Below are 23,875 nucleotides of genomic sequence, written 5' to 3'. Positions count from 1 at the left end.
AAAGGTTTGCAGTTAGTGCGAGCAACGAGTACAATATTAGCTTAGCTTTTGGTGTGAATGTAGCTTTAGTATAACTGCAACTTTTAAACATTAATGCAGTTTTTTGTGAAAAATTGTTACATGATTACTCATTAGTGAGCTATTTATAATCGGTAATGATTAATGGTAATGTGATGGTTTACATGCTGCAATTCATGAGTAGTTTAGTTAGCAAAAAAGCATTAGTTAAGTATTTTGAGTGAGCTTATCTAAAGCGAGTACTAACTATGCTTACTAAGCTTATATAAATTACATTTCAAGGCTTAAAATGCCATTGCAGCAGTAGGCCTACCAAGTAAAAAGTAGTACTAGGTGGTAAGGCATAATATGCCTTACCATCTATTACTACTTTTTAACCCCCCTTAACCCACTATATATTATTTAGTCCCCACTTTAGATGAACTCCCACAAAACACTTAACCAATCGGTCAACCCTCCAGCACATAACCATTAACGCACTTACCCAAAGCGACTTCACACATCTGCATTTTTATACATTTCTTAATTAGTATCCATATTGCTTTACATACATTAAGGAGCAGTTAAAGGTCTAGGTGCATCTTGCTCAAGAATGCCTACAGGTAACCTGCAGACTTTGGGCTTCACACCCAAAATCTTGCGGCTGAGGGTTAAACACCCTAACCAAAGCCTACACTACAGGAAATAGATGCAAAAAACTATTCTAAGTGATCGGTTAAGGCTAAAAGACGCATGTACATCAAACTGAGTCATCCTTGCTGATGGGAAAGGGGAATAACCTATTCCCCAAGCTGCGTAGTGTGCACACTAGGAGTTCTCACAACTCCGAAGGCATCAGGGACTTCCACGCACAAGACACACCTCAAGGCCAGTTTTCTTTAAGAAAAGACAACATTGCATACATTTATTAGGGATGGACGCCAATTCCAATACATGCACACCACTATTGTCCTTTAAATGTAGTGTTGACATTATTGCAAACACTTGTCTCCCTGCGGTTGTGTATTATATTTTTTTTTATTATCTTATGATAAAAAAAACATTGACAATTACATGGGGATGCCTTGTTCTGCATAATTTAAACGTATACACAGTGGGGGTGGGGGAAAGGAATGGCAATGCTTTGAAACATCACAGCCTCGTTATGACCCCTGACCACTGTCCCTCCGCCTCCCCCATCCATCCCCCAGCCCATCACCCGCATGCAGTTTGCACTGCAGTGACCACGCGTCACATGGGACAGCCTGCCAAGAGCACGAGAAGCATTCACAGTAGAGGAGGAAGGAGAGGAAAGAAGGGAGGGGAGAGGAAGGAGGGAAGATGACACCGCATTCACACTGCACACGTCCGTCAACGGACGGGGGCTCTGACACATCCATGTGTTCTCCCGGGTTGTATTACAAAGGCGATTTCATTGGACAGTGTATTTGCATAACGCAATCTGATTGGCCGACGGATCAGTCACCTGTTTGAAAAGTTGAACATTTCTCAACTTTTTGACGCAGGCAACGGAGCTGACGGAACGGACGGTCCCACGATGCATGTCGAGAGCGCCCCATGCAAAGTCAAGGAGATCCGTCAACGGACGCATGCAGTGTGAACGCAGCGTAAGGGGAGCAGGAGATGGGTGACTGTCAATGGGAGGAGGGACAGAGGGAGGGAGAGGAGTGAGTAGTGGGTGGAAGGAGAGGAGGAAAGGCAAGGAGGGAGGTTAAAGGTGAGGGGTGGGAGGTCAAAGGCGAGATGGGCGAAGGGGGAGAGTGGGGGGGGGGGAAACAAAAGTGACTGCAGCACTGGCCTTGGTTTAGACAGGAGAAGGAGCAGCATATTCCTAGTATATCATTCTTACTTCTCCCACACTTCAACACTCCCCGTCTCCTGATTGTGGTATTCTTTCCATTGTCTTTGACACAAAAAAAGTTATTATATATAATGCATGTATATACGTATATACATATACATATGTATATACTTATATATAAACACGTTTCATTTTTTTTTTTTAGAGCTACAGCACCTTTTCCCACGGGGCGACAGTGTCAATATCTCGCACGGCCGTGCCAAAAGAGAAAAATTAAAAAATAAAAACAATATATTGGTCAGGATATTAATCTTTTTGATTTCCCTAAAATTGGCATTGGACATGATGATAATCTATTGCCGTACAGGGAAGGTTCGGGACTCAAAGAGAAATGGTTCTTCTTTTCAGTTTGTATTCAAGTTTTTTTTCCTTTTTTCCTCCTCTCTCCGGTGCACATTTTCTTCTCTTCCCGTTTTAAAAAACAAAAACAAAAACAAAAAAAAAAACAGAAATGTTCACACTTTCGTGATCTGTGTGTGTTGCTCCTCGTCAAAAGGTTCATTCTCCGGGTCCGAGTCCGTGGTGTCGGAGTACCGGTAATGGTCCGGCTCATTGTCACTGACGTCGGGGGTGACCGACGTAGAGGTGCTCGCCTCCGAATTCGACGGCTCCTCCGCCGTCTTGGTGAAGTACAACTTCACCTGCAGCAGTAAGGAAAGAGACGGGGGAGAGAGAGAGAGCACAGGCCTTACTGAATGGGAAGCACTGCTGCACATCACAAACACACACACATTCACTTGCTCCCATACCGTATCAACATTTGCACACTTTTATTATTTTTGTATAATTATTTTCATTGTTTCTAGCACCAACATAACCAGGACCAATTTCTTACATGTGTAACCTACTTCAGATTCTGATTCAGTGACATTGAAGGAGAGTGATAGTATTCATACTAGCAGGATAAACTGGAAATAGTTTCTTAGAAGAACTAGAAATGTATTACCAGGACTAGCGGCAGCAACGGGCAGACTATATGTCTGTGCTCTCAGTATGTATGTTTACAGGCTGAGGGGGAACCCCATGCATAAAAGTAGCATATAGGAAATAACACTCTGGTTGGGTGGTCCAGCCAAGGGGCCTGGGGGGAGGGCTTCTCTCAGATTGTTGTCTGCCAAACATACTGGAGGTGTTTTTGTAATAGCCGGCGTTACCGCTGTAGTTTAGACATCGAGGCAGGATTGTTTAAGTCTAATCACCCGCCTCCTGCAGCACTGGCTTTAAACCGAAACGTATGTTATTTGTTTTTGTCAAATGTTGTACATTGACCAGGTTTCTCAAGATCTGAGAAACATTTGCCTGTCGGAATGTGTTTGGAAATAGGAAAGTAATCAAACAAGACTTTAGGAATCTGATTTATATGAAGGAGCTACTCGCTGGCGATTGGATGGTTTGATTATCAGTTTAAAGATGATTGATCATATTTAAATAACAGCAGAGCTGTCGAGTAACCTGACTCCACAGATGTCCACAGATTTCCACATGAAGCAAACATGTTAAATGTACACACACATGTACAAAACACGCTTTTCATCATCCCCTCTTAAAACATGGCTATACATTAAATATATTTTACGGAAAGTGGGACGTCTTCGAATGCAACCTATGTGAAGAGATGACCTGAGTGCTGTTAATACCAGACCAAAAAATTTACTTGGGGGAAAAACTTTGAAATATGTATGCAATACATGCAATATGTATGAAACATGTAAAAAAATCAGTTGCACATATTGCAGTTCCAATGATAAGTGGCTCGCTATTTTAGATCTAATTGTGACACATTTGTACACTTAAGATTTAATCCCAAAAGTTGTACATTATTGTAGATGAAATCATGACCCCCTGTTGTAGATCTAATCATGACAAATGTACACCATTGAGGATGAAATTGTGACAGTTGTGCACCATTGCAGATCTAATCGTGACAGTGGCATACTAACGTAGATCTAAATCGTAGGACAGTTGTACACTACTGTAGATCTACTGCCGACAGTGGTACAGTGTTGTAGATCTAATCGTGACACAGTCGTACAGTATTATAAGGTCAGATTATGATATAGGTGGACAACACTACTGTAATGTGACTGCGATTCACTTATTAAGAGTCTTTCCTGCCGCTGCAGTGTCTGTGCGTTAGTCATTGTATCTGCTAAATGTCAGTTAGGCCCTTCTCTTTGTACTGCCCACATTTCCTGTTCTAGCTGGCTACCAAGCGCTTGTTACGCACAACACTGTAGCCCCCCCGCCCCCAGAGCACAGCCATCTGCAGTTATTCCTAGTCCACGCCATTATTCACCTCGCAATATTATTTTGCAGAAGTTAAAAATGCACACGCACAAACATTCAGATGAATATCTATATAATAAAGATATGTATATATGTAAATATATGTTGACAATACATTAGATCTATCCATCTACATATCTAGATATTTATCTCACTCAAGTCATTTGGAGGATGAATTTATCCAAAGGCATGTGCAGCTAGTGCAGCACAAAGCCTTCAGGTTGAATCATTCCAGGCCTCACCCACGACGTTAACACCAAAAGTGTATGTGTCATATGTATAAATTCATCCGAGCTCTGGACCACGGTGCCGGGTCTTGAACTCTACTCACCTTGAAGTTTGGTGAGAAGTATCGGTTAGCTTTATCCTTGTTGGCCTTGTCCAGGTCATTCTTAGTCAGCGCCAGGATGAGGTAGTCCCTCTCGCTGTCCCGGCGCTCCACACTCTGGGGCGGACCAGGGCCCATCACCTGGAGCGGACTCTGGAGCGGACCCTGCAGCAGGCCCTGGAGCGGACCCTGCAGCAGACCCTGGAGCGGACCCGGGAGTGGAGCTGGAACCGTGGGGATCTGGACCGGGACCTGGCCTAGGCCCAGCCCGGCCTGCTGGGGCACCAGGCCGTCCAGGTCGTTCCCCACAGTCCCGTTCTCCACCTTCTCCTCGCTCTCCTCCGGCCCCGGGATGAAAAAGGTGTTGACCCAAAAATGGAACATTTTATCCTAAAATAAAAAAACAAGCAAACGGGAAGAAGAAGAAGGAGTGAGGAGTGGCTAGAGAGCTAGATGTTAAAGTGCTCACTCCACCAAAATAATTATCACTGCAAGCTGCTTTGGATGAAAATGGACTGCTATATGAACAAACTTAATGTCTACATTTGTTATACGAGTAAAAACCTATCTGATTAAGTTTAGTCTCACAAATGAATTAATAATCTTCGGTCTTATAGTAGAAAGGCGCAAATAAAAGCAAACTGATTTCACTTTCTTTTGCTTCATAATTGTCTCAACTATTGACGTTGCTCTGCGAGTGCGTTATTGGCCATCAGCATTACAAACTCGGCCACTACCAGTCAACGAACAGGAAGACTGGTAGTTCCAAAATAGTAGAAGTTCCAAAATAGGACACAGAAAAAAAAGAAAAATGGAATATCCAAATATTGGGTGGAGGAAAAGAGAAAAAGATAGCCCACCTTCTTCATCATCTTATTCTGCTTGTGGAAGAACTCCACCTTGATGTCCCCGCAGACGGGCAGCGGCTGGGGGAACTCAAACATCATGTGCTTGTCCTCGCGCCGTGTGTGGGCCGGGTTGGAGGTGTGGATCTTCACCTTGAGCTGGTACACCACAAACTGGGGGTCTGCAAGAAGAAGATACCGTCGCATGCAAGGGTCGCGCGTTGGTCAGGGTGATGCGGGACAGAGAGGAGGAAGATCCGAGGACCAGACAGAATACCAGTGTTAGTACCATAGGAATGGCAGGAACAAGCAAACCCACACACCCATTAAATGCAAAACAAGAAATTAAGGAAAAAAAAAAAAAAAAGACTAAAAACCAAATAAAAACCAGTTAGCTCCAATTTAGTAAGGAAAGGAAAGACAGTAAACATGTTTAAAAGACACCCAGGACCAAGGAGATGGGATCATATTTTAATGATCAAGATAAGTCAAGGCTTTGGACTAAGAGGAAAGCAACGGCCAAGCGTTTTTTTAACCCTCCTCTTGAGGGGTGGGTAGGTCTTGTAGAATATGGTGGTAACGTTAACGGAACTAGGGTGTGGGCCTCACTGCTGAACGACTAAATAGTTACAAGCTACAGTCCTTCCTGGTGGTTCTCTGGGGCCCCAATAGAAAGTATAAATAGATAAAAACATAAAAACATTGATAAAAGGCTCATTTACCCCAGTGCCAATTCCCTTTCTTGAAGCCCTGCGGGATCTGCTCGCTCCGGTTTTTAACAGAACTGTCCCCTTTGAGAGAGAGAGGGACATGGTCATACATAGTGAGGGGGAGTCCCCTGACGGAGAGAGAGGTGTGGGGAACGGGACATGGTCATGACTGAGAACATGAGCGGGCAAGGGGCTTCACACTGCAAGCACAGACAACAAACAGACAAAAGCCAACACAAACACACGCACAGCATGTCAGGTTTGCACCCACACGGCTTGAAATAAAATAAAAAAACACACGCTCAGCCACACACACACACACACACACACACACACACACACACACACACACACACACACACACACACACACACACACACACACACACACACACACACACACACACACACACACACACACACCCTCTTCGATGGGATTATTTAAAATCGATGAGTGGACGAGGTTGATGGTATGATATGGACAGATTTCATACCAGGACAGAGACATAAAAATGAGGATATGGTCTTGATCACAACGACCAAAACATAAACGGAAAATGATTCTTGACTTTTGAAATTCAGAAATGGGACGCCTCCGTTGAACTACGCCTGACCTACAAATAGTCAATTTACAAAAATAGGTTGACCCTTTAGTGGGCAGATCCAAATAAATAAAAATAGGGGTCTTGTTTTGTAATGTAAAAAAAATAAAATTAAAAAAAGGAATGGCGAGTTAAAAGCAAGGTGAATGAGGTCACAGCGGTTAGTTGCACCCACGGGTGGTCGGGGGGCGGGGGGGAAGGTGCGGACACAGGGTGTCAAGGAGAGCGGAGGCATGGACAGAGGACGATGGAGAGATCAAGTGCACAGGAAATAGGTTTCAAGCAACGCCACAGACAGGAAAGAGGTTCAAGCGACAAACGGATTCAGAGATTTCACACCTCGGCGCACATCATGTGTCGGGGGCACACACGCATGCACAGTATCGTGAGAAGAAAGTGGCACGCGGCGACGGTAAGGTCACACGGCGCAAAATCAGTCTGAAATGTGAGTGTGATCGGAGGTGACAACCTAATGCCTAACCACAGTCTGCAAGGTGACCCGCGTATTGATACGGGGAGAGTGTATTGATAAGGGGATCTGCTCTCTTGGTGAGAACAGTGGTTTTCTTATCTTCAGAATTGAATGCGACTCCACAAAACCAAGTTGAAGAGATGGCAGATATAAGATTGTGAATTTCAGTTGATTCACTGACTACCCAGACAGGTAACAGAAAGAATACCGTGAACAATCCTAGGCTTCGCTTGAAGACAACACAACCAAAAGGGACAATGTCTTGTCCAGCGATAGGCAGACAAGACGTATACCCCAAACAACACAAGGCAGTGAAACTAATGTTGCGATTGGTCAGAGTATACATCCTGATACATATTGTTACATTTATTTTTTGCCGTCACTTCAGCGACATGGATCTCTTTATTAAAAGAGTTACCGTGCCAAATTCAAATACTAGAAAGAAATGCCACGCAAAGCAACTGGACAGCTCTGTGGGCTTGTCCATGTTTACGGCATGCGACTGAATGCAATGTACACACTGCTACTCCTTCCTTACTACAAGCAGGAAATCAAAAAAACGTTGGTCATGCCGATAAGGATCTTTAATTGTGTTGGTCATGGCTGTTAATATCCTAGCTCTGAAAGAATGACAAATAAAAAGTTGAGTCGTTCAAAAAGTAATTGTTTTCTGCACAGAAAAGAGACGTACTACCTTCCTGTTCAAAGAACAGCAAGAGTCATCACTGCTTCTTTGTGTGGATGCCAATGCCAATATCATGAAATGCTCAGGTTTGACCAAAGCAAAGGAGGGAGGCAGTGGTGCGATCCACTTAGTTCCATCCACCCTACTCAGGATAGCTAATGTAGTTTTAGGTGGAAGGTTAAGCAATGCTGCGGCTGATTCAGTCACAGAGGAAGACCCGTCCACATAGTGGCGAGCTAACCCAAAGCACTAACGCAGCGTCAAGCTAACTCTGCGCTAAGCTAATGCAGCGATAACATCAAGCTAACATAGCATTAGACTAACACAATACCATGCCAACATGTTACCATGTAAAAACTTTGCCACGCTCACACAACTCTAAGCTAACTCAGGGCTAAGCTGACATTGAGCAATACCAAGGCTAGCGTGGTCGAGCAAGCCATGTGTGTCCAATGCTGACAGAAATGTGTGGCTTTTTGTGTGTGTGTGTGTGTGTGCGTGTGTGTTTTCAGAGCTACGGTGGCGGTCGGGGAGCGGGAGATGGCGTGGGACTCACTGCAGGTGCCGCTGCTGTACATGGGCAGGGTCTCAAACACCATCTTGTGGAAGAGCAGTGCCACGGGCTTGTAGTCCAGGTGGTTCCTCAGCAGAAAGCTATAGTAGTAGACGTAGCGTCGCTGGCTCGGGATCGTCACTCCCTAGGAGGAGTAGAGGTGTTAAGATGGGGCTCCAAAACTTTTATCATGCTGTGACCCATCTGTGTGGGTGCTTTTGCTGAAGCAATATAAAAAGAAAAGTGACAAAAAACAAAAGCCACCGACCTTGTTTCTCCTGACTTCGCCAAAAGGTCAGTTGAAACACACACACCCATAAAATATGTAATTTTTTTAATTTTATTTATTATTATTATTATTTTTTTAAATCAACCCACCTTCTTGTCCCTCGTCCGGACCTCGCCGTAGAAGTCCAGTGCCTCCTGGGCCTCCTCGAACTTGCCGCGGTGCAGGAGGTAGGCGCAGATCATTACGCCCGTGCGGCCCTTGCCCGCCTTGCAGTGGATGGCGGCCACGTGATTGTCGTCTTCGCTCAGCCACTGGTCCAGGTCCTCGCAGAAGGGCTTGATCAGCTCCAGCTGGGGCGGGTTGTGGTCTTCGAAGGGGTACTGTGCAACTGGAGGGGGGGGATGGAGGAGAGGAGGAAGAGGGGAGGGGGGGTGAGGAAGGGGGCAGGGTTGTGTAGCTTATTTTTGAGGGCTGTGACCCCCTATTTCTTTCTTAGGTCTTTCGATTTTGACACTACTACTGCTACTCATCAATACTGCTTATTGATCCGGGCCTCAATGGTAGTCATATCGGTTCTTTACGAATAAATAAATTACAAATTAAGAACAAGACATTACTTTGTTTTTCCTCATACACATGGACTCAATATTCACAATATTGTGAAAATGGAAATGTAGAACAAATAAAAACATCAATTAATAAACAATTAAGAGCAAAAGAAAAGACCGTGGCACAGCGCCACACAACTGGGTTGTGCTCGCAGCTGGGCTGCAGAAGAGTCTCAAGCGTTATGTTAACAGTTCTGGAAGAAGATCAGCATATCTGCCTTTTTTTCTTTATGGCCATTGTTCATCCTGCAAAGTGTTTTTCTTTGCATGTTCTTGAATAGCGTTAGTAGTCTATAATAGTGCTGTGCGATTTCATTGAAACTTGTACAATCCACCTTCTTAGTTTCATGATCATTTGAAGTAGGCTAGCCTCATTCATTATTCCACATATTGCTTCAGCTTCTTTTAAGCATTATTCCGTTAAAACATTTGTTTTAACCCATTTACCCATTTCAGAAATTGATTGATCTAGGCCAGGGGTGTCAAACTCAAATATACAGTGGGCCAAAAAATCTTGGACAAAGTCGCGGGCCAATTACATTGCATTAATTAGGGACATTGCATTATAACAGGGTCTATTATAACAGATATGATCTAGGCTAATATTAATATATATTTCCTTAATTTAGCCATGTTCTCCGACAGGGAGAGTTTTCTCTTTTAGATTTGGGGGATCCTAGGATTAGTTGATCTACACAGGAGCGTTCAGAGAAGGGAGAGGGCGATGAGGGGAAGGTGGAGAGGACTTACCTCTGCAGTTAAATTTGGCAGCATCATAGTGTCGTTCTGCACAGCTGAATAGAGAAGTAAAACAATACGTCTGTTCAGTGATGAAGAAGTGACTCTTGAATGACTTCGAAGTCTAAAATTAACAAAATATAGAAAAATACTAAATGTCTTCCATCATAAAAATACTGGATTTCACTTTAAATAGCACTTTTATTGAGAACCATCCTGTGGTGCTGTACAATATAGTTTGGAACAAAATTAAACCTTGAAACCAAACTAACTGAACAGATTTCTATATAAAAGTTTTGATGCTAATAATGCATTAGCAGTGAATGTGCCAATGGGCTATATTCCAAACCATTTAAGGTTCAGAGCGCACCACTGCTCCTGAGTGGGCGTATTGCTAAAGTTTCACATCAGTTTGCTAATATGTAGGTAGGTAACTGTTTCCATGTCAGCTGGCTTCTGCAAAACTGTTTAGCACCCTTCAGATGATCCATTAGCTGGTATGAGCACAGGAAGTGACATTTATCTTTGTTAGTTATTTCTTTGCATTTTGTCTCACTTGCAGGAGCCTATGTGCATTACGTCTTAAGGTTTGCTTAGCAAAGTAATGATTCAAAACACTGAAAGTAAAGCCCAAAGGAGGCACGATGTGAAACAAGGCGATGAGGGTGCAACAATACTCACAGGTTGTAGATTTTATAATGGTTTTTATGTTTTGAGTCAAGAAACCTAGGAGGAAAAGAGTAGAGCATGATTGAGCCCAAAGGTAGACAAGACAACACATATGACAGCAATCATGTGCAGTTCAGGACAGGTGGTTCAGGGGAATCACTCACCGTACTACATCGTCTATATTGTTTCTGTAAACGCCTTCAAGTCTCTCTGCAGGAAAGCCCATTGCTATGATGTTTGGATATATATCTGTTCAGGAGGTCAAGGAATCATACACTGCCATGTACAGGTATGCCAGTGTGTGTACAAAGGCAAGATAATCATAATACCTCATACATGCACAAACACTTAACACCAAGGCACGCTAAAATCCCATATTGAACACTAAGAATACAAGTTCCAAAAGATTGTCATACGTGAACAATGTATGTACAAACCCACACATCCGCAACACTGACCCAAAAACATTTTAAAACAATACAAATTCCCAGCGAGAGACACATGCCGTGAACGGAATTTCAGCACGTGTAAAAAAAAAAAATGCCGGGAAGGGGGGCGGATCATGGTAATATTTATGAATAGACAAGAGCGAGGGAAAAGGAAGCGTTTTGGATCAATCTGCGCGTGTTGGTGTTGGAACAGATGGCCGGGACGGCCCAGGAGGGCATGCCACACAGAGAGAGGGGAGAGAGAAAGAGACAGAAGAGGGTGGGGGGGAAGAAATAGGTGAGAGGAGACGAGTGAGAGGGACAAGAGAGACTGAGAGCAGTACTAGAGAGAAAGAGAGGGGAGAGCAAAGGAGAGGTACTAGAGAGAAAGGGAGACAAGAGAGAAAGCTAAGCGGTACTAGAGTCCTTCAGCAGGAGCCCCGGGCCCACATGTTGCCCAGGGAGGAGACTCTCTACTGGCTGCCCTGCGGGTATATTTAGAGCTCACAAGTTATATTGAGATCATACTGCCAACGTTGGGCCTATCACACTCTCCTTGTAGCTTTAGAACGGAAACAAAGGGCATCGCCGTTCTGATGGAGGGGACCCAAGTCGTTTTCCGACAGGTTGAAGCTGGTTTCAATTGATGGATTGTTTTTCAGAAAAAAATATTACTTAATTGCATAACCACATTAACAAACAAGTAATTTAGCTTTGAGCCAAAACGACAAACCTGCTTGAGGATGCCGGAGTCAGCACTATGGGGATCGAACCTACGGCCTATGGGCTGAGAGTCGAACACCCCACCCCCTACCCTGCTACACCTTGCCCGCCTCCTTTTGTGACTTGACACCTTTCCAGCGCCTGACTCCCTCGTGCCATGACTGACGGGGATAACGGGTGCATGGGTATCATAACCAATTATGTCGGGATATTCAAGGCAACCCAAAAGTGTCACATTGCCTCGGAAAAGAGTAATTGAGTTGGTGCGCGTGTACTCCTGGCATGACGGCGACAACGCCTGTGGTGACTGGGGCGTGCGCATAGACACGAGCAGCTTGAGGCACACTTTAACCTGTGACTAAAGGGCAAGGCTTTGCCTTATGTTTCCTGGTCACGGAATCATAAATAGATAGGTGGAACACTTCTAAATGGACGAGTCCCATATTTTGTGCCGCTCCTTCAGACGACAACCTTTTTTTGGCTACGCAATAATGGTTTAGTAAACTGATCCACAAGCTTTGACAAACGCCACTGGAGAGTCAAGGAGGAAATCTTGTCAATTTTTGCTGCATGCTAACAATGTGTGTGGTTCTGAGTTGTTCCATCTCTGATTGGTGCATGGGATGGTTTGTCTGCTGTGATAGCCTTAGCATGACAGTCAACTGTAACTAACATTTATTTATCCAAAAATCTATGCAATTCCACTGTCCATACGACGTACAGATATAACTCAGAGCATTACCATCACAAACAAATACAGATGTGGGCTTGAGCCATCATTTACACTCTCTACTATGGTTCTGGTATTATATGGAGCCAACTAGGAACCAAGAATCCAAGTGTGTTTACCAAGCTACCCTAACCCTTGGACCCTAGTGGCACAGCAATTCCAGTCGGGGACTATTCTGTTTTATTTTTCTTCCCTCTTTTTTTTTTTTTTACTACAGTATTCCCAGGAGAGCATCAGCCCAGGGCATGCAGAGGGGGGGGGGGGGTTCTCGCTTTCTGCAGCTGGAAGGAAACGTACACTGGACGGCCCCCATCCCCCCCCCCCCCCCCCCACGGAAGCTTGACGCAAAAAAAAAAAGCCATTTCAGGCACGCCTTTCACTGTGAAGTCAGTTAGCTCCATGCATATGCCAAATCTACAACCGAGAGCAGGAGGGGGAGTGGTTGGGTGGGAGTGAGGGAGAACCCAGAGGAGGGGGTGTGGAGGACAGGAAAAAAGGAAAGCTGAGGAAAGGAGTCAAGTGAGAGGAGAGGAAGGGAGGAAGGGACAGAGAATTAAAGAGTGGGAGTAGGAACAAACAGGGGCAAAAAGGAGAGATGGAGAGCAAAAGAGAGGAGAGAGCACTAGGGCAGCAATGCTGATAGAGGATCACTGGTACTCTATTTTAAGGGCCATTCCCAGAACTATTATACTACATTACATAACTGCAGAGGGACCATATTGTTTCGGGATACCGTGCCAAAAATGATAATGGGATAGTTTAAGGACGTCCAAACTTAACTGAGAAGCAGCTTTCAGCACCAACCTATGACCCCCCCACCCCCCGACAAGTTAGTCTGAGAGATTCAACTCACAACTCCATGCATTACTCATTTATATAGCCAACAAAGAATCACATCCACTATCCAAAATACATGGTTTCCTTCCTTCTATACTGACCCCAGTTGGGCCAGTAGGCCTTGCAGTTCCCGCAAGGCCTACTCAAAAGGGTCGTCCATTTACAATTATATACTACGTTACCTCCATCCCCTATGCAACAAAGCCACTCTCCATAATACATACGAGACAATGCGCCCGCTATGGCTACGTCAAAAGTGATGAGAAATTATTTAGTTTAGGTTTCCAACAAAAATTACCGGAAATTATATTGATTTTAGCTTATTTGCCTGCATCACTGCCATTAGACAAAAATCAACAGCAATGTTGCAAAGACACCGGAGACTCAATTTTAAAAAGATGTCCATGGTAAATGATGTCAGTATCCTGAACTGCCAAATAGACACTTGAGTAGAAGGGTGACCTTCGCTGAATAATTATCCGACTTACCCCACTTAATGGATCCCATTAAGTAGACGTCGTGATACGTTGTAGTGCCCAATTTGTCAACATCAACCAAAACATTTCCTTAACGGCCAATTCGCACCAACGTTTGGCATACAGTTCAGATGATACATTTTAGAAGGTCAGGTGCGGGTTTTGAAACCCATATAATCATGCATTTCAATAATGCAATCATTGCCTTGGAGGTATGGCATCAGATTATATCTGATATTCTGCGAGGACACGTACGTTTGTATAAATGGATATTTGTTTGGCTGCATCATTCAAATAATTAGTGAACAGTGAGAAGGGAATAAAAGTATACAATATACTTTTCGCAAGGTAAAAGAAGCAGCGACGTAATACTATTATAACTGACCATCTGAAACCCTGGCGAGTTGTGCAGGCAATGGTCACAGCTGGATGATCGGTGTGCAAGTGGTGCATACTTGAATCGATGTGCAATTCCATTTAAACAGGACAACAACGAGCCCAATGTCGCAATTTTTACATTTATGCAGGGTACTTATTGGATCGATCCAAAAGATAACAGCAATGATGCGTTACTTGGTGAGCTAACCAAAAAGCTAGCAGTCAATGTCCAGCTTAACAGCATGGAAGCTAACGCGCTAGCTGCAGAGCACAGGCATTCACCTCTAGTCATCATGCCCTGGCTGTGGTGCTGGAAGCCAAGGCATACAATGCATGGGGCCGGTGTTAAGACATGGAAATGATAATACATGAAAGGATACAGGTCAAGTCCAGATCGAAGCCGTCCTCCTGGTATCTCCTTTTGTTTCGGCTGACCATTTCTTTGATAATCGCGGCCATTGTGTGTCAACGCACTGGAGTCTGTATGATTTTAAAAATTAAAGAAGCGAGTTATCTAATGTTCGTCGTCCGTTTTTTCCACTCGAACCAGGAGATGGCTTTTGCTGTCGGTCGGTTGGTCGCTGCCGGGGCTGAATGTTTGCAGGTCCTCGCAAAGACGATCAGGCTAGCGGCGCTAGCGGTGGTCCTGTGTGGGATTAGAAGGGTTTCTTCTGATCATAAAGACGGGCCTTGCTCTGCTCCTCAGCGCAGGCCCCACTTTTTCCCAATTCCGAATTCAGTCTGGCAGAAGTCCCGCACACAATGCATGCACTTCTCCCTCGAGTGAAACAGCTTTAAAAAGGTCTGTCTCGGTCCACGCAGGATAGCTTAATTGTTGCTGCTGTGATTGACAGCGAAGTGCAAAATTCACCGGTTCCCAGAGCCCGTGTCCAGTTTACTCCCGACTCGGCTAGCGCACTAGCTAACCAGCTAGCTAGCACAGCTAGCTAGCGACAATAGCTACGGCTCCTTTCTGACCCAAAAGCCTCCTAGCGAACCAACATTATAGTCGACAGATCGCCAAAAACACATCTGGAAAAAGAAGTGACAGGCTCCACCTTGAATGTATATTGAACTATACAAGTTTTACAGATCTGCAGCGATTCGATTTGACAGTTCGGTCCCGGGGAATCATCGTTTCTCGGGTCTCTGCGGCGGGACTCTCAGGCTCCCATCACGGCCTCCACCAGAGGAAAAAAGAAGATAGAGCAGGCCAGGCTTCTATAGCACATATCCTACCGCCTTCCAAGAAATAGTCCTACCCCATCCTGCTATTAACACACAATATCAGATAGAAAATGTTGTATTTAGATATTTAAATGTAGAGTATAAAATTTGCCACGGGTGATATGATTATTGTTTTGTCAAAAATTGACATTCGCAGTAGAGGCGTTGTGATTATGTTCGATTGCGGAAGGACACACTCAGTGGGCAAGCGATCCCCGTCTGTCAAAAGTGATCACGTGGTTCTTTAATTAGGGAAGTTTCTAACATATAGCCATTCTGTACTGTATCAACTGTCCTTTAGACATCATGGCTTGTACAATAACACATTGTAAAATATATGAGTCTGTTTTATATTATTGCCAGTTTAATGGAAATGAAATCAGTCAAATCATGACCTGGATATAATTACACACCGTCAGTGCTGGAACAAAAAGGGATAGGATCCAAATGCAGACAAGGAGTGTAATAAATAGTTTAATAAATAAATAAATAATAAAATCCTTAGTTCCCTGAACTAACCTAGAGAAGGCTAAAGATATGGGAATGACAGAGGGACATTAGAAATATAACAAACCTACTAAGGAACAAATTAAGCAAAATGGTATATAATGGGAGAGGTTAATGGTTGGAATGAGGTGCAGGTGCCAGGGACAAAGGATTCCAGACGTGGCCGGTCAAGAAAACCAAGCAGGGTGGGTGGAGAAGATCTGGAGGAGGGATTCAGGGGAAAGTGGCCTCAAAGCCTAAGTCAAGCCAAAAGCCTCAGGTGGATGGCCTGGGTGTTGAAATGGGCATAACAGGAGATCTCAGGCAGACGGCGTGGATCCTGGGAGCGAGAAAAACAACCAGACTCGCCTTGACTGGCAATCGGCCGCTTGAGATTTGACTGTGGGTCGACAGCAGGCCGGGAATCAGATTAAGTATAAGGGGTGTTGAGGATGTCCTTAGCCCACCCAGGTAACATGTTCCTAAGCCAAGGCTTAGCAGGCATTGTGCCATTCTCAGAGCTGCCTTATTGTACTCACGATTAGGGGTCCTCCCCAAACAACCGATGATGCACAGGGGAGTATATTTTCAGTTATAAATTTCATCTCCCATTAATCCATCTGCTTGATCCATCGTTGTGGTCGGTTAGTTCTGTCACTACTGTGACAGAAGTGGTGGCACTGGCAGGGCAGCAGGAACAGAATGGGATCGGATCCAAATGCAGACCAGAACTCTGAAAATGTAACAAAGGGGCTTTAATAAAGAAAGAAGAAGCTTCAAAAATCTCAGTTCCATCAACTGGCCTATAAAAGTCTAAATACAAGGGAACAACAATGACACAGGGACATGAGAAATATAATTGACAGGGAAGCTCAGGTGAGGGGAATGAAGAGATTTCAGATGGGAGTGGCAGGATCTGTAAAGTGAGGGGGAAAGTCTAAGGACATCTTGTGGACAGGTGGAGAATGGAAACTAAATAACAAAAATAACCGAGTCAGACTATGACATACACAACTCAGGTGTATTACTGTTTTAATATAGGTCTATATCATCGTAAAGTTGAAGAAAAATATATAATTTTAATTTGATTTGTTTAGAATTTTTTTGAAAACACATAAAAGCAGCACTGAACTAATTTCCACTGTGGTCCTCGATAATAGCAACAATATAAACATGCAATATACTTTATTAATCCCAGAGAATCGACATGAGGGACGTTTGTACGGATGGGATAGTATTTGCGATAGGCCATGGTCAGTGTGCGAAATACCCTTCAATATTCGGGGGGGTCCCCATCTCCCGATTGTTGCGCAATATCGATCTAAATTTTTCTCATGCAGTAGGCCTATAGCATACTTAGCAGACGTCAAGGTGCAAAGTCAAAGTACTTTGTGGGCGGTTCTATGGCGCTGTTGCTATTATGATGGCGAGATGAATGAGCTTTGCGCCTGGCGCAAATCTAAAATGGGTTGGGCTGAAACCCGTAGTTGTGTTTTGGGCGTAACATGCAATAAACCAATGAGAGTGGCATCTCCCATCCCCTTTAAGAGCCAGCGCATTTTGACTTGACGAGTTGATTTTTGACAGCGCGTTTGCAGTCTCCGCTGAGACAGATGCATGACCACATGAATTTCAAACTTCAAATGGCTCAGTTTATGGCCAAATAATAGGCATAATTAACACATGGAATAGCGTTTTCTTCTCCAACTTCAGAAACACTGATTCGTCATGTAAATTGCGGCAAAGACAACTTAAAACATATGCGGACGCGGTCCTCGATGGCCGCAACTGTGGGTCTATTTAATGATATACGGCAATACATTAACAAACATCGTTTGTTACCAGTATTGTATACATTATCGTTGTCGACTTGTGTTCATAATATGCATGTGTCCCCCTGTTAATATACATCGCCATGGACTGCATTATGCGTTACGTGTTTAATTTGCGTGTGTTTAGACAGACGGACGCGCACACACGCGCACCAAGCATCACCCGCATTCATTCATTTTTTTAAACACTCACTCGCGGTAAAACTATGTTTTCTCACGATCAAATACTCATCAATCCTAAAAGTAATAGGCTTGTACACGATGTCTGGGTCAAGAACATATGTGTTTGCTGTACGGTGTTTGCAGATGCATTGATTTAAAAGTGCAACTTACCGCTGTTCTTTCCCAAATAATTTAACCAATCATTTACCCTAAAACTAGATTTTGTTTTGGAAGCCTGGAACATACTTTGCTCGAATGTATTATTGTTATTATTATTATTATTTTAACGCATGACATAGCCTACTATACTTCATTCATGTTCATTCATGCAGCCCTATGGAAAAAAATGTTTCCAATGTTTAAAAAAATATGATAAAAAAATTATATTAAAAAAAATATTCGATTTTTTAAATATATATATAAAAAAAAATATTAAAAAATTATATTGAAAAATTATTAAAAAAAATTATAAATTAAAATGTAATAAATAAATAAAAAAAATTTGACCTGCGCGCATGTTTTTTTTTGGACCTGGGCGCGCAGGTCAAAAAAAAACATGCGCGCAGGTCAAAATTTATTTATTTTTTTATTGCACGCATGTTTTTTTTTTGGACCTGGGGGGTATTCCATCAACCAAGCTAAACCCAAAGCCGGGCTTATTTTGCTTAGCCTGGCTTCTTTCAGCTAGGGTTGCGTTCCATTAATGTGGCTTAAGGGAATCTCCGCTAAGTAACCATGGCAACTTATCCGACCAAACAACCATCAAGCTAAACGTAAAGCCTGGCTTCTTTCAGCTAGAGTTGCGTTCCATGAACGTCACTTAAGGGAATTTCCGCTAAGTAACCATGGCAATTTATCCGACCAAACTAACCTGGTCGGGAGCAGGTTAACTGTCAGGCTAACTTGAGCGGTGTTTCAGAGAAATCCACCTGTCAGCAACAATTGTACCATCAGAAGGTTCCGCCAAGCCTAGTCCTCACAATTTTGTCATAAATGTACATATATGAAGTACTACGAACAGCGTATATTTTCACTAAGGGTCTAAGATTAAATGACGCAAATGAAATAATTCAATGAATTGCTATCTATTAATACTGTGGCTATTTGTTCAACACATTTTTACACAAATCTATGTATTATCGCGGTATCAGTATTCAGCCGTTGAGTGAATGGTCTAGCACTTACCCTGTGATACGCGCGACCCGAGTTCGCGTCCAGAGTAGCCTATTTCATAGTATTCTTGGCGTTGGCTTCATTTTGTACTTCACCAAGTATAATTTGCGCCGGAACACGCCCCTGCTTTGTAGTGTAGTGTAGTGATGCCTGGTTGCTGCTGGGGAAAATCAGCTTTGCGCCGGGTGCAAACTAGCAACGACACATGCGTCGGTGTAGAAAGTCAATTGCACCGGGCGCAAGATAGGGCCCTTCTTCTGTTTGGCGCACATGGCTAATTTGCATACGCGCACAGGACTGGCTGGATATTTGTGAATAAATGTTTAAAATTCTGAATATTGGACATGGTGAGCTTATACACATTTAAATTACCATTAGTGACGATAAAATATATATATAGGCTATATATATATTTTTTTTTTTTACGAAATTTGAGACCCCCTTCAAATTTTGCTTTTGAGGCTTTCAGGGGGTCTCATGGGTTAATCGGGGGGGGGTTGTGTATTTGTGTATGACATATAAGTGTAAGACACTTATGCCAAAAGCAAATGGCTTGACTGCCATTATTGGGCCGACTGTGGCTGTGTTGTGACTCTCTGTATGGTGCCAGTAGATGGTAGCATTGGTCCTCTGGCTCCACAAGCCTTGTGTGCTTGTAGCTAAGAAGCTACAAGCACACTACTACTACTCTATTTTTTCATTAATACACAGGATCAGATGTTATAATCCCTTGTTCAAGGAAATCACATATTCAGAAGCCCCTGCCCAAACCAACTTCATAAGCACGCTGGCCACTAAGCTACCAACCAATGGTGAAAAACACAAGACAAATGGCCCAACTAACAGCAGTATGCAGCATTTCATTGGGGTTATCAAGTGGGCACCCTCTTTCACCCATGTTTCGTTAAGTTAGGCCCACGACACCTCCTGAGGGTTTAACAATGAAACCAGCGTCCTGGAGTCACCCCCTCTATACTGCCATATTTAATGCATCTAAATTCTCTTTACTGCATCGTACCCCTAATATCTGACATCATTCAGATCTGTCACGCACAAACATTTCTCCAGATATTTTAAAATTCCCATCCATCGCCATTGTTTCAACTGTGCAAGTCGTATGCAAGTCTATGGTCCCAATATGCAGTAGGCTAAGCAGCGGAGCGACTTTGGACTTGGCTCCGGAAGTTACCATACAGCAAGTGCCTTGGAGATTTTTCGACTGTCATAAGACAGATTCTGCGAGTTGAACAGTAGACGTTAAATTGAATGACGCTGAAAGAGCTGTCTCATTTTCACTCTGTTCCCCCTTTCCTCCTGCTCGCCCACTAACTGCTACTTCTCATCTCCTCGAGAATATGTTGAAATAGACAAACCATTTTTGAGAAGCTAACGGCTGCGGCCTGCGGGAAGGCGTGGCTGGACGACCAGCCCTGCCTAGAAAGGTCCAGCCCCACCCACAATACTATTTTAGCATACCTGTTCCAGTTGCGGTTGAGAAGATGGAAGACTGAAAGTCTATCATGTCGGTGAGTGTTGAACGTCAAAGCCTCATTCACATGTAATGAGGAGTGAAATAAGTTTTATTGCAGATAATTGTTGTTGTTATGAAGCTAAACTGTAGGTTTATTACAGTATAATTTACAGGTCCTGAAGCCTAAACTTAAGAGGATTCGTCTTCTTGATTCCTTCTCCAAGCTTAGTGGCTATGGAGGCATTATTTATCCATGTTCAGTTTTCAGTCTTATATTGAGGAACCGTTAATTGTTCCCGTAAATGAATGTTCCGTTAAGTTAAGTACATTTGTGGCGATCAAGGTAGCACAGCCTGGAGTCATACTATGCACACCTGCTCCACTGTTGCTCCACTTAAACCAATAATGGAAGCCAATTAATAGGCAATTGATTGTCTGTGCTGATGGACAAGGTGGTATTCAAAATGAAGCATGGAACAGCAAGCTTAAATGGTTTAAAATGTTGCCCACAAAGGTCACGTCACATCACAATCATGTGAGTTCTTTAAATTGTGTATTTCAGCATGCTATCCTTTTGTCTTTTATAGCACCATTGCAACACAGAGTGTCAGGATCCTGGGCATTTGTTTCAAACAAGGTGATAGGTGATGAAATGTTGGACTTTTATATGCCTTGAAATGTGCTATGCATTGATGTAGTATCAAGAAATGTAATTGTATTAAATGTATTTAAATATAATTGAGTTGTGAATAACTTCTGGCTTTTTTATCAGAATGTTCCAGAACAAGCAGGCAGCGTGGACCGTGGTGTGTTCATGCTAATAGTAAGTGATAATAATAATAATAAATTGATTTTATATAGCGTCTTTCAGGATACTCAAGGTCGCTTCACAAGAGTGGGAGGTGAGGGTGTGTGTGTAGGTGAGTGAGTGAGAGTGCAAATGCGCAAGGCGCTGGGTGGGGTCGTGGGTTAGAGGCCATAGGCCTCAGAGAAAAGGTGTGCTTTCGTGTGCTTTTTAAAAGTCTCCACGGAAGGGGCACAGCGGATGTGGGGGGGGGAGCTGATTCCACAGAGTGGGGGCGGACACGCAAAAGGCCCTATCCCCAAAGGTCTTAAGTCTAGTGCGGGGAATTGCCAGCTGGTCCTTGTCAGAGGACCTGAGGGACCGCAGGGGGGTGTAGGGGTGAAGGAGGTCAGAGAGGTAACGGGGGGCCAGAGCGTGAAGGGACTTGTATGTGAGGTGTAAAATTTTGAATTTAATGCAGAACTTGACTGGTAACCAGTGGAGCTGCATCAGGGTGGGGGTGATGTGCTGCCAGGGCTTAATGCCAGTTAAGACCCTGGCAGCTAAGTTCTGCACATATTACAGTCTGTCCAGGGTTTTAGAGGGGAGACCGGTGAGTATGGCATTGCAGTAGTCCAGGTGGGTAGAGATGAAGCAGTGGATCAGGGTTTCAGTAACTGAGTCTGAGAGTGAGGGTCTGAGTCGTGCAATGTTCTTCAGGTGGTAGAATGCAGATTTTGTGACATTATTAATGGACTGGAATGATAGGGTGGGGTTCAGGATGACACCCAGGTTGCGGACTACGGGTGATGGGGTGATGGAGCAGCCATCAACTTCCAGGAGAAGATCCCCAACCTTCCTGAGCAGTGGCTTGGGGGCCACCACCATGAGCTCAGTTTTATTGCTGTTCAGTTTGAGGAGGTTAGAGGTCATCCAGGTTTTTAGTTCTTGCAGACAGTTGATGAGTGGACCAGGCGGGAGCTGAGTGGAGGGTTTGGTGCTGATGTATAGTTGAGTGTCATCAGCATAGCAGTGGAAACTGAGACCGTGGTGACGAATAATTTGGCCAAGGGGGAGCATGTATATGGTGAAGAGGAGAGGGCCGAGCACAAATCCCTGCGGTATGCCATGATTGACTGGAGCCAGGGTGGAGTTGGCATCTTTCAGGGTGACATATTGTTTGTGGTTGGAAAGGTAGGATTGAAACCGGGAGAGAGCTGAGCCCCTGAGGCTGATGAGCTTAGAGAGACAGGTAAGGAGGATGGAATGGGACACTGTGTCAAAGGCTGCGGATAGATCGAGGAGGATAAGAATGGAGATGAGGCCATTGTCGGCGGCAATAAGAAGGTTGTTGGTGATTTTAGTGAGGGTGGTCTCACTACTGTGTCGAATTCTGAAGCCTGATTGGAGGGGTTCAAAGAGCTCATGGTGGGACATGTGATGTTGGAGCTGGGAAGCCACTGCTCTTTCCAGGATCTTACTTAGGAAAGGAAGGTTGGAGATCGGACGATAGTTTGGGTCGTCAAGGTCCAGACCAGGTTTTTTCAAAACGTTGCAACAACTTTCTGTTTTCAAAATAACCAATTAAAAATTATAGCCGGAGATATGCTGCCCATAAGCGTAGTCGAGGTGAAGGGGTTCCGCGATCTGATCGCATTTCTCAAGCCAGATTACACTGTGCCATGTCGCCAAACTATGACTGCGGCTGGAGAAAATGTACAGCGAAGGAGCAGGCTCTGTGAGATCCTGTCCTTAGCGGCATTAAGCTATGTAGCTTAAATAATGACATAATCAGGCCATATGGAATGCAACATGTTTAATAGTCTAACTTTCAAATCGATGGGAAAAAACATGACTTTACGAGTAGTGTATGTGTGTGCGCGAGAATGACTGTGTGTGGCAGCCTCCGCGCGCAGATTCAAAACAAAAAGGTGATGTAATTGAGACTACAATGACGACTAATCGTGCCTAGGACGACATACAGGACAAAGCCGGAACTGCAGGAGCAGTGCTCTTCTCGGAGCATACAGGGACCGTTTGACGGATGTGGGAGATGGAGCTCGACCTTTGAATACATACCAGTGGCGTCACTAGGCTGTTTTATTCGGGGCTAAAGCCCCGGATATTATTTAATTAGCTCCGAATATAATTTTTTGGTAAAAAAAATAAAAATTAAACTTTCTGACGGTCCTTGAACGCCCCTCGTTTACCGCATGACAACAGAGCAACAGGTAAGTCAGTACACTTCAGCAGTCAGACTCAGTATTCACAACAGGTTAGTAGTGAGCACAAGCTCTAGATTTCACTGTCTTTATTATATGTCAGTAATTCAAATGTCTGTAAACGTTTTGAAAACCAACTGATTAACTAACAGTTAATCAGTTAATAAGAAATTAATGAAGAAAAACATGTAAAGAATACATGACTGTGTAACTCATTAAACAGTCATTAAATAGTTCACTTTTGCTGAATGTTGACTGTTGGTGTGTTTTTGAATGAGGCACTTTTGTGTTTGGGCAAAGGGAAGTTTGTGAAAATGTGTATTTTCACCATTGGTATTTATTG

At 43.8% G+C, this 23,875-nt stretch overlaps 1 protein-coding gene across 2 annotated transcripts; it reads right to left on the bottom strand.

Moving 5' to 3' along the window:
* Positions 1-1,023: 1,023 nt before the first annotated feature.
* On the bottom strand, positions 1,024-15,344 carry LOC311350591 (phosphatidylinositol 3,4,5-trisphosphate 3-phosphatase and dual-specificity protein phosphatase PTEN). Of its 2 annotated transcripts, XM_084470657.1 has the most exons (10): positions 14,556-15,344; positions 10,768-10,852; positions 10,616-10,660; positions 9,947-9,990; positions 8,738-8,976; positions 8,363-8,504; positions 6,061-6,129; positions 5,354-5,520; positions 4,497-4,883; positions 1,024-2,520 (listed from the first exon to the last, which is right to left on the bottom strand). In XM_084470657.1, the coding sequence occupies exons 1-10, from the start codon at positions 14,632-14,634 to the stop codon at positions 2,335-2,337; spliced, it is 1,443 nt and encodes a 480-aa protein (XP_084326783.1). In that variant the 5' UTR covers positions 14,635-15,344; the 3' UTR covers positions 1,024-2,334. The 2 variants fall into 2 exon arrangements, with proteins under 2 accessions (XP_084326783.1, XP_084326784.1); XM_084470658.1 differs by lacking the exon at positions 6,061-6,129.
* Between the last annotated feature and the right edge of the window lie 8,531 nt (positions 15,345-23,875).

This window comes from Micromesistius poutassou, assembly GCF_964030765.1.
Source record: "Micromesistius poutassou genome assembly, chromosome: 7".
Lineage (NCBI taxonomy): Eukaryota > Metazoa > Chordata > Actinopteri > Gadiformes > Gadidae > Micromesistius > Micromesistius poutassou.
Note: the sequence above shows the minus strand (reverse complement) of the source record. Positions and strands in the feature narration are given on the sequence as shown.